This window comes from Neolamprologus brichardi, chromosome 1 (assembly GCF_056152115.1).
Source record: "Neolamprologus brichardi isolate AB-2024 chromosome 1, ASM5615211v1, whole genome shotgun sequence".
NCBI lineage: Eukaryota > Metazoa > Chordata > Actinopteri > Cichliformes > Cichlidae > Neolamprologus > Neolamprologus brichardi.
In genome coordinates this window covers 34,206,806-34,218,417 of record NC_142104.1, presented here as the reverse complement: position 1 = coordinate 34,218,417, position 11,612 = coordinate 34,206,806, and the positions used below count along the sequence as shown (strand labels likewise).

Genomic DNA, 11,612 nt, shown 5'->3' with positions numbered 1-11,612 from the left:
CTGGCTGTAACTAACAAAGGGGTGAAGATTTTGCAGAGGGACATCTTCCCTTCTAGAAGATGCTTAAATGAAGATGAATAAAAGTTTTGTGAAATAACTACTGAGTCCGGTGCCGTCTCTGGATGCTGGAGGAATAAAAAGAACCGGGGTGAAACTGATTTCGTAACACAAGACAGGGCACAACAATTAGGCTGAGTGGGATTAAAGAGTTTGCTGGTGGTAAACATTGGATTGGGCTTAATATTGCTCTCATCATTTGAGAAAACTTCATATCTCCTGCATGTGAAGGTAGCGCACAGGACATTTGTAATCCTAGTGTTTAGTGTTTCTAGGGGGAAAAGCTAAATGCTAAAACTCTGAAAAGCTCACATAGCTGCAGGCTTTGGGGGACACAGTTAAGGTCCACAGAGGCCCTGCCTTATCTGTGTTGTTTTAAGCCCCGTTGACTGTTATTGGCCAACAGGTGCTCAAAGTGCAGGGTCATCTCGACTGTATCAGACCTCCACCCACTCTCGTCTCAGCCCCACTGGGCTTTCCCGAAATTCTTCAGAAACTCGAGCAGCAGACACTGTCCGCAGGCAGGACTCTGTGTGCGCGCGTGTAATTAGACTTTTGTGAGTCTTTCGGGAACAGGGAGGCGGCTGCAAAGGTCCAACGAGGTTGGGGGGAGTGACTCGCAAAGAGGGGGTGGCGGTGTTTGCAGTAAAAACAGCAAATCACTGTAGCAGACCCCCTCTCTTACAGCTGCTTGGTACCACGCACATCCCTCGGTGTCTCCCTCTCTCTCTCTCTGGGTCCGGGCCCTGGGGTTGTAAGTCCGTCCTCCTCCTCCGGTGCAGTCCGGTTCGCTCCGCTCGTGTCGCTGCTCGCGAAGCACCGACTCTCCTCTGCAGCCATGGCACATGTCCTTCAGCTGTTTGCTGTCATACTCTCATCAGCTCTCGTGCAAACATCGGCCTTGCTCAACGACACGTAAGTAAACGTATATTTCTAACGGAACTCATGCATGTCATTGCGCAAAAGTTTGGCTTGCCCCTCGCGCCAAGACGCGTCCGAATAGTTGCACGAGGTGGTGTTGGAAAACTTTATTTAAAAAAAATGTCACGCGCAGCTTCATCATGTATTTGTCACTCGATTCTGGTGTAATCACGAAAAACCTGCACCATTGCACTGGTGAGGCAGAAAGTCCAGTGTGTGGCCACAGGACAGTGTTATGCAATGAGCAAAGACTATGTGTGCGTGCGTGCGTGCGCGCATGTCCCATCCGCTACAACTTACCAGCATTTGATTAATAAGCTGCTCTCGGCTTTACCTGAATGGCACATGATTTTCATGATACCGGAAGGCCGAAAAACATCCTGACTTTTTTTGCTTGCTCTAAACTTTAATCATCACGGCTCGCATGCCTTTCATACTTTACACTGGGAGTCAAATGACTTTTCATCATTGTGCAACTTCGTCCCTGGCAAAAACAGCATCAATATTCTCAGCAGCACCACCCAAAACTCAATTAAATGTGTCCTTTATTTCTCATTGGCAGCAGCAGGCCCCTGTGTGCCAAGCAGCGTCCACACAGAGAATCCAGCAGAGTGCTTCGTTAGAAGCTGCATATCATGGCTGTTGCTGATGTTTTCCAATGTTCATTTGCACATGTGACTTATATGGGCCTTGTGTGGTTATTTGGATGAATATGTCCGCTGTGCAGGAAGGATGGCATGGGGACACAGGAGTTACTGGAACTCTGCTTCCCTTTTGATTCCAGGGTTGAAATAAAAATACTGTGCACACGGTTTCTGTATGTGTTGTGCACAAGCAGGTACATTAAGAAGAAATTCATAATGGGGAGTATTTCTGTTACATTGTTACATGTTACAGTGTTAATGTTTGGAAGATGACTGATGTTTTGGATACATTTGCCTCTCTACCACCACAGTGGATTTTAAAATAAAAACTGTTGCTTTAACTGTTTAGGAATTACAGTCGCTTCCTTCATTCACCCTTTTTCATCTACTGTGTGTTCACACACCATTCTCCTTTTCAGTATAGTGTCTTTTGTCCTGTCTTCCTCCCCTCTGGTAATGGCAGAAGGCTGAATACACTGTACATTTCTGAAACGGATGAAACCAAGATGAATCAAAGCAACGTCCCATTATCATCGTCAAACATCGTGAAGGGAGGTTATAAAATGAGTTGATGCATGCTTGTTGGCACTTATCTGGATCTAGCATTTCCTGTGAGATTAACTTTCATCACGCATCCAGGTGACTTTTTGGAAGAAAAATACACCCAGATGAACAGAATCGACCTTCTGGTTACAGAATGGGCATGCAGGGCTGCCAGTGGAAATAAATCAACACTGTTTGTAGTTGTTGATGTGACAGCTGATAGATTCAACAAATACTGCAGACCAGTCAGACTTCTCAGTGAAGACTGGACTCTAACTATAGCACAACTCTGGTTCCCTCCAGAAAAAGTAAATTGTGTCCTTTTAATGTTTGATGGTGTTTTCAGTGCTGGTTCCAGTCACCTAGCCGTGTAGTGTTAAACACCTGTGACAGGATGAGTCGCTCACTGAATGTCTGTGTGTTGCTGTAATCAGATGCTTTTAACGTCTCACGTAGCAGCTTGTTAGCACACTCCTCTTAGAAGCTACATAATTCACATGCAGGGTGTTAACTTGTATATTGGAGAACAAGAAACTGATTTTGTTTGAGGTTAAATCAAACTCTTTCACCTTGAAACAAAGAAACAGATGATGGTTGTAGGATTTAACCCTGCTACTCATTTAGTTCTTTAACTGGACCATTTACCAGCTAGCTGTAGCAACACGCTAGAAGTTTGCTTTGTAAACATTAGCGGTTATCTCTCTAAATCAAACGTGTGTTTAACATGGAGCTGGGTTGTATGTTTTAATGCTTGGCATTGTTTTTCTCCTAGCTTTTCACTTAATCGAGTGCTGACAGTTTGGTTTGTTTTAATGAGGGCACTTTCTCTTCTCCTTGCAGGATTTATGCAGTGACTGTGAGTTCGCGTGTGACTGCAGGGAAACAGGAGACCCTGTGTGCCCAAATTCACGGCCTGACTGAGCCTGTGCGCATGGTCATCGGCCTCACCGAGGGCTCTGTCACAATCTTAGATGAGCAAGTAAACGAGGACTTCTACCGCTGCCTAAACTTCCAGGTCAGATCCAAGAAACGCACAAAAGAACTTGTGAATACTCAGACTCCCACCCTCCACACTTCCAGTTTCATGTGGGGGGATAGTTCAGGATGAGTGGGGTCCTATTAGACCATAGCCCAGGAATACACATTTCACTGGGTGAACATTTTTCTTCTGGAATATTTCATTATGTTTTTGATATAAAGCGATTGAAATTTTAATCGTAGCACTAACCACACAGAAGTTTCTGTTTGTGAATGAAATCTGCTTGGTGGTTATCCCACGCCATCACGCCAGAGTGTAAATCACACACAGACCAATCAGCCCTAGCTCCGTGAAACCAGCTTCCTTTTACAGTAATAATAAGTTTCCTGCACAGCTGGTGTAAACAAATATTCACTCTGATCCATGAAACACTGTCTTCAGAACGTCCTCTGGCTGAATCGCAGCTGTTTTTCGATGATGTACCTCCAGCATGACTAATCGTGAACAATGATTCGCGGTATTTCACGTTTTAAAAACAAACCAACAGCTTTGTATCGTGTTGTTTGTAGACAGTAAATGCACCAGCGTGGTTTCCAAGCAGAATTCCCATCACCATCCATTAAGCTAATGGCTTAAATCTTGGCACAAGTTTGGACCTAATTATCCTCCCGGCGCCATGACTGAGCCTGCCAACCTCAGTGGGTTCTCTGCAAATTGCAGCTCTGCTTTATGTCACACCTCTGCTTGCTGTTATGCAACTTGCAGGCCTCGCTCCATATTGATGTGGAACGACCCGCCGACCCAAATAGCCTCTGTGACAGTCGCACTTAGTTTCACTTTGTTCCTGCTATTTGGCCCTGTTGCAGGACTGGTTTTTGTCTCTAGGCACAAAGACCGCTTTCTGCCAGAGGCTAGCTATGTACCTGCATTCCTCTGGAAGCCAACCCTGCGCTCAGCCTCACAATACACATCTGAACACAACAGTCTTTTTGACATGTCTGGAAGTGGTTCTGGTCCTTGTTATGTAACAGCAGCATTAACAAGTGAAAACATGCACAAGTGTGACAGCATTTCATAATTAACTGTGTGCAACATTGTTCCCTAAGAGCAGCGCAGCTCAGATGGCTTTTTATGACACGTTTGATGCAAAAGTCTTGAGCTGCCACACGTTTTGCGTCCAAGGAAGCGGGCCAACACTGTCACTTTTTAAAGTGGTTTTCAGCATTAGACTTTCTGAAAGTCTTTCAATGTGTTTGGCTGCACTTTCACTAGAGGTGGGAATCACCATACATCCCACGATACGATATTATCACAATACTTAACACACGATACGATATTATTGCAATTTTTAAAATATTTTGCGATATTCAGATTCTGTACATAAAGGTAAACTTTATCAATATTCATTTTCTCTAATATCAAAGTCTCACACTCAGTCTTTCTCTCATTTCAGTTTGATTGTTGACAAACTGAACGGTTTGTATTACAGTCTAGTCCAACTTAACTGAATCAACCATCTGGTACAATTATAGCTATTCTGAACTATGCAGTTTATGAAAACTATGCAGCCCCTTCAGCAACTGAAGAATTTGAAAGTAAATTAAAACAAAATATAATTTTACATTAAATAAAAAAGTTTTAAACTTAATTAAAATAAAACATGTCTTAAATTAAAATAAGTGAACTGTCATGTTTATTGCTGCCAAAAACAAGTTAAACACATTTGGACAGTGAAGGAATGTCAGGATTCTTGCTCAGAAAAAGGATCAACATGCTCTGAAGTCAGAGCACAAAAACCTTTTTGTAACAAAATATCGATTTCTGCTGTCCCTGTATCCATACATTATTAGAAACAAAATATCACCATGCTACACAGTATCCATTTTTTCCCCACCCCTAATATATATATATATATATGTGTGTATATCTTTGAAAATAAAAGGAAATGAGCGGCGGCTGTGGAGGGAAAGTACAGATTGTGCTCTGCATGAAACGTTTTCCATCTCTGACAAATGTGTGTTTGCTGGTGTTGCAGGTCCCTGTAGTACGCAGCCGAATTGTGGCAACAGTTTATGTCAATATTTTCCATGAAAACAATCTGACGAGCACGCGTACCAATACCAAAGTCGTCATCGAGCCTCCAACCTTCATCCACATCGTCCGGACTGATAAGCCCATCTACAAACCTGGACAGACTGGTAGGTGGAGCGAGTGTGGAGGTGTTGGAGCTGTTGTGTTGTAGAAGGAGCGACACGCTACTGCAGCGCCGTCTCGTCTGCACTGCTTACCCATTCTGCTGCGCTTGCACATTTTCGGTCTGATATATCTGCATAACGCTGAGCCAGCACTTCATAACTTGATAACTTCTGGTTGTTGTCTGTTCAGTGCACAGAAGAAGGGTGCTCTCCTAGAGAGAGGCTGTTTATATTTAAAGTAGGAAAGGCTGAGTGGGTGAAGAGAAAAGGAGTTTATTTAACCACTTAGTGCCGTCGAGCGCTAGTGCAGGCTGCTAACACTGAATAAGTCTGATTAAGATGAGATGATCTAGCCTAGTGGAGTTTAACTTTTTGGGTATTCTGCAGCTTCTTATGACAGTAAAACAAGTTTATTTTTTAATAGTCATAGTGTTTCAGTAAGGACTCTTTAAAGACTTTCACGAGTCTGAGTAAAAATCAAAAATGAATTTTACCCATATAACAGTTTATAAATTGGTGTCAGTCTTAACAAAATGAGCTCATCAGTCAGCTTCTATAAACAAGTTCAAAGCTGTAACCACAAGAATACTGTAACATATATTTTTAACTACATTAATCTGTCTCACGCTTTCCATTTGCAGACACAGGTGATCCAATCAGAAGTAACATTACACTTTACCGTGTCACTGTGAAATCGGCTTTCAGTTGGTATTATTTGGCCAGCTAAGCCACGCCCGCCAAATCGCACGTGGAATAAAACATGGATGTAGCTGCAGCATCAAAAAAATGAACCCGATACAGAAGAGCCTTAAGCCTGCATTCTGTCTGAAGGCCACCAGGTGGCAATAAATTTAGTCTGTTTGGAAATCAAAGGCTACGTTCACAGTGCAGGCGAAAGCGCATCAAATCCGACTTTTTTGACTCTGTGCGACCCGTATCCAAATTATTAGGCCAAATGTAAATAACTTTATAACTTAAAGCAAAATTGGGAAACGTGAAGTCCGAAGTCTTTATATTAAGGGTCATCAGTTAAATAACACTGTTTGCTCTGGGTCTAAACAGAGCGCGTTGTGTGTGACGTCTGCTTTTGCGCATGCAGCCGCTTTGAGCGTTCACACTAGAGCGCGTTTGCTGTCACATTTTATTTGTAGTGTGAACGAGCAGACAAAACAATCGCATTTCAATCATTTCAATCGGAATTGAGCATCAAGACATGCAGAGTGAACGTACCCATACCACCTTTGGGGGGTGACCGTGGAACAGGGGGTTGGAAGCGCGTCTGTAACCGAAAGGTCGCCGGTTTGATCCCCGCGCTCTCTGTCCTGGTCGTTGTGTCCTTGGGCAAGACCGCCTACTGGTGTTGGCCAGAGGGGCCGATGACGCCAGTGCCTGGCTCGCTTCTGTCAGTCTGTCCCAGGGCAGCTGTGGCTACAACTGTAGCTGCCTCCACCAGTGTGTGAATGCGAGAGTGAATGAATAGTGGAGTTGTAAAGCGCTTTGGGTGCTTTGAAAAGCGCTTTATAAATGCAATCCATTATTATTATGATTATTATTATTTCAAAACAGAAGATCATTGGCTGTGTCACAGTCAGACCCGCCATTCCTCAACACATCCATCTTTCGTAACCAATGGCAGAACCACTCAGCTCAAGCTGAGGTGACGTCATCGGTAGCTAATCCTTAAATGTTTTTTGGTTTTTTAATGTGTTGCCTACAACAATAGGCAAATACATTTTAAGATATTTGTCTGTGTAAAAAAGGCAAACAGCAACCGTAGACTAATCCGATACATATTCCAGGTCACTGAAACTTGTTGATCTGATCAGTTAAGTATCAGACAGGGTTGTTAATGAAGGCAACAACAGGTGTGCTGCAGGGACAACAATGAGCCAAAAGGGGAAAGCTTTCACAGCTGAAGGTCACTGACATTTTTCCCTCTTCATCTTTTCTGTTTTGCACTAGTTTTGAATTTGGCTAGCGTCAGTGTCACGACTGATACCTATGGAAGTGTTATTAGTATTCCAGTATAATCCCGAGTATAATTGTCAGGTCCACCGCAGGTGCCCAGACGAGCTTCAGGTCCAGCCTGAGCACATGTGACAGTTGTAAAAGGGTGTGGGCTAGCCGTGGGGAACATGCTGCCTGTAGCGTTGTTCTGCATGACTGGAGGCGTAACCACGGACGGACACACAGACCTCCACAGCATCCTGACTGTCATTAGGCCTCAGACCCTAGACTGGACACAACAATGCCTGGCAGGATGAAGGCACTGGCACCTACATTGACCTGACCGAGATCGCACACCAACACCTCTGGGACATCATGTTTCAGGTGCACCTCACACTGTCCAGGAGCTCAGTGATTCCCTGGTCCAGATGTGGGAGGAGATCCTCCGGGATGCTGTCAGGCATGCAGACAAGCACGTGGGCGTCACACAAAGTGCTGCACCGTTCTGAGTTGCTGCATTTCAGTAAAACTTGTCTTCATCATCATTGACTTTGATTTTCAGGGTTTTTCTTTATTCAGCCATCTGCAGACTGATGATTTTCATTTCCATCAAATGATGGGGCATCCTTTCCCAACACGGTGACCAGTATAGATATCAACATGATTCATTTTCCCCACTGAATCTGACATGTGCCCTAATTCATTAGAGTATAAACAGAGACTCTGGTGCTTGCATACACTTTGCTTCTTTTTAGTCCATCTGCTATCACCAGGATCGTTTTCCCTTTGTCTTCTGCTTCCCCTCATTATCCACTTGTGCAATAACTGAAAATACAATATAATAATGTATTTTTTTCTTTCTTTTAAAGTCAAATTCCGGATCGTCTCCATGGATGCCAATTTCCTCCCCGTGGAACGAGTGGTACGTTTCTCTCCACTTGTCCTCGTCTGTCACAATCATGTGCCGCTGTGCCATTTGTGGAGTCATTTCAAGCAGCGAACTTGATAATCTGCTGTGATTTGTAGCAGGCAGTCGGTGAATCTGGAGAGTAAGGTCTATTTTGGTTCAGGAGAGTGGGAGGTGAAAGGAAGGCTGTTTGTTGATTTTGAAGACAGCGTGGGTGTGGAGCGCTGTGTGGAGTAGTGTGATAAACATGCTGTCAGAGTTCATTTGGCGCACACTACATTTGACCCAAACATCTGAATCAATAGCGGCTCAGGGCCTTTTCCGTTTTTGGACGAGAGGATGAAAACACGTGAAATCCGTTCAGATGCTTCACATGATGAAAGTAGCCAGCTTGAAGGTGGTAACTCCCACCAGCTGTAGTGTTGTGAGACTTTATCTGCCATTATGCATCTGCTCTTTCCGGCGCTCTGTTGGAGATGTAAGAACGAAATAATTGAGGCCAAAATATCACGTGTGTTTCACAGAGGAACACGGTAACAACTCAGCCGTGGAGGATGTGTTGTTTGACTCTCATCGTCCAATTAGGAAATAAGACCTGGCAGTGGTGGTGTTGTTTCAGGGTGTGGCGCCTTCACATCTGTCACCGGGACAGTCGGTGCTGTGTGCTTGCTGAGTAATTGGGTTCTGCTGTGTGATCTGAACCGGTCATTGCAACATTTATCAGGACACCTTACTGATATGTTTCTAATATATTGTCCTTATTGTGTTAATTCTGTGTGCAGATAAACTAAATGTAAACTCTTCTTTTTTTCTTTCAGTATAAAGAAGTGGCGCTGCAGGTAAGAAACACTCAAATTGGCATCTCTCCTGGAAACTGCTGACATGTCTGTTTTGCTCTTTTGAAAGATTTTGCCGTTTGTGCCTTCTGTGAGAGTAACGATGCAGGCAGGAAATGAGGCGATGGAGGGAGGGCTGTATGACATGTAATTAAAGCGCAGACTGCTCACCCCCCCCCCCCCTCCCCCCCCCCCCCCCCCCCATCCATTTACTTTCTCTTCTCTGGGGTGGTGCTGTTTAAGAAGATATCTACAACAGAATATTGTAGATTGGAGATCTGCACTGCATTGGTTGTGAAGACTAAGAAGGACTTTAGCTACCTCTGAATTAGAGCAGGGCGATATGACCAAAAATATTTATCACGATATACATTTGAAAATTTGCGATAACGATATAACTGACGATATAATTGACACGAGACAAAATACTTTACAGCTCCACAACTTTATTAGTGCAAAAACCCATCAATGTATTTTCACTTAAACAAGCAGCTGTTTTTTATGTGCATTAAAGTTATATAAAAATGTAACAGTGCAAATGCAAACTCTTTGCTGACAGTTTAACCAAAAGGCATTTCCAGTGGAAACTGGCCGACATATCCTCAGGATAACCATGTATAATATCCACAACACTTAAAAAGAGGTTATACACACACAATACGGTAACATTATGTTGAAGCACAGTACGTATCACTCCGCGAGGCTCCGCCTACGATAGCCGTAATGCTCCAACAATCCATCAAGCGGTGCGGCTTCGTAGCTTAGCAAAGTCGTACTGAAACATGTGACAGATTTTCGAGCGCCGTGCACATAAAATCGTTTCGAGGTCAGTAAACACAACCATTGTTCATACATAAGGCACACGGGATTATAAGGGGCTCTGTCGACTTTCAGAAAAATCAAAGGATTGATTTTAAGTGTCATATTTTCCAAACAACACGGTAATAACGACGGCCCGCTACCATGTGCTACCAAAAATAGTGCTTTGTTGTGTATCTGACGGACGAAAGCTAAACCAGTTCCACACCAGTGAAGCTGCAGCATTTTTACAAACCAGTTCAGGTTCATCGTTTCATTCAACGATCCACTTTCGCTCTTCTCCTTCTGCGTTGCCGCCATGCTTTTTCCTTCCATGTGTGTATGAAAACAAAGGCACTGCGCATGCGCGTTTTACCCATATTCTATCGCCATATTTCATTTTCCTATCGTTGCCCAACATTATACCGGTATTACCGTGAACGGTATGATATGGCCCAGCCCTACTCTGAATCACAGACCTAATTACACAAGCCAACCATCAGGAGGACTGTAACAGGTTCTTTTCTCCAAACGAGAGCTCGTTAAGATAAATGTCACTCCAGTCAGTTTGGGCAATGTTTGGATTGCACTGGTCCCTCCTGCAGGAGCTTGTCCTTCTAACATGCCTGGCTCCAGGAAGCACTCTGGCATGCCCGTCTCAGATGAGGGATCATGTGTGTGTGTTGTTTCTCCCCATGTCACAGGGCCGACCCACAATCCACAAAGAGCAGAGATCATCTGGTGGCTGGCTTGGTAACATCTCTGTGTCCCAGCAGAGGAGCTGGAGGCTGGAAGCTACGAGCTCGTTTGATTTGACATCCCTAAATAAATTCTCCTCTGTCTTTACTCTGTGTAGGATCCTAGCTCAAACCGCATTGCCCAGTGGCTGGATAAATCTGTTGTTGGCGGCATCCTTGATCTTTCACACCCCATGATTCCTGAGGCTGTACAAGGAAGCTACACCATCACTGCCTTGACAGACAAGGGAGAACAAATATCCCACAGCTTTGACATCAAAGAATACGGTGGGAGGAAAAAAATGAAGCGTCTTCTCTTATAGACCAGAAATGATTACGAGCTCAGTCTATGTAAATGCTCAGCTACGGGGAGATCTGACTCTGTTTCCTTTGCTCTAGTTTTGCCAAAGTATGAAGTGAAGGTTCATCTGCCCAGTGTGATTACCGTCCTGGATCAGGAGGCAGCACTGAAGATTTGTGGAAAGTAAATGTCCCAGTCGAACAGAAACTGGTGTTCGTGTCTGTGTTGGTTCAAGGAAATCCAGCTGGGCAGCGCTGGTGCTAAGATGAGTCTGGATTTGTGGGAACAACAAACTGCCTGTAGCAATGATGTTTTCCTTATTTTGTCTGTACTTTGATATAAAAGTACTTTTTACCAGAGGAATTTGAGTATTTATATAATTCATACTATTAACAGTGGCCAGCTGGGAAAAGGCAAAGCTCTGAGGCTGGCTAGACTCTGTACCAGTCATGTTTCCGGCATAGGTGAAAATTAACGTTTGTTAAATGACCTGACCTTGCTGGCATCATCATCAACAACTAACATGATCCGGCCGTTCCAACAAATCTCATCTTTGTGTGTTTTCTTAACAGATACACGTATGGGAAACCTGTTATTGGTTTGGTGATGGCACGGTTCTGCAGAAACGCCATCCGTTTCTTCTGGTTTTCATCTCCCCAAAACGAAGACCTCTGCGAGACCTACGTACTAACTGTGAGTGTTCAGATGTTAACAGAGACGCTAACTGTGCTGCAGTCAGTCCTTTTC

The 11,612-nt window shown here is 44.0% G+C and overlaps 1 protein-coding gene across 1 annotated transcript in view; it reads left to right on the top strand.

Annotated features, from left to right (window-relative positions):
* The first annotated feature begins 530 nt into the window (after positions 1–530).
* The window catches only part of a2m1 (alpha-2-macroglobulin 1), a 67,336-nt gene continuing 56,254 nt past the window's right edge, over positions 531–11,612 (top strand). The window contains exons 1-8 of the mRNA XM_087841254.1: positions 531–972; positions 3,006–3,180; positions 5,180–5,342; positions 8,156–8,208; positions 9,012–9,032; positions 10,684–10,852; positions 10,964–11,048; positions 11,438–11,558. Of these exons, the coding sequence (XP_087697380.1) occupies positions 896–972; positions 3,006–3,180; positions 5,180–5,342; positions 8,156–8,208; positions 9,012–9,032; positions 10,684–10,852; positions 10,964–11,048; positions 11,438–11,558 (864 nt within the window). The 5' untranslated portion in view covers positions 531–895. The remainder of the gene's footprint in view (positions 973–3,005; positions 3,181–5,179; positions 5,343–8,155; positions 8,209–9,011; positions 9,033–10,683; positions 10,853–10,963; positions 11,049–11,437; positions 11,559–11,612) is intronic.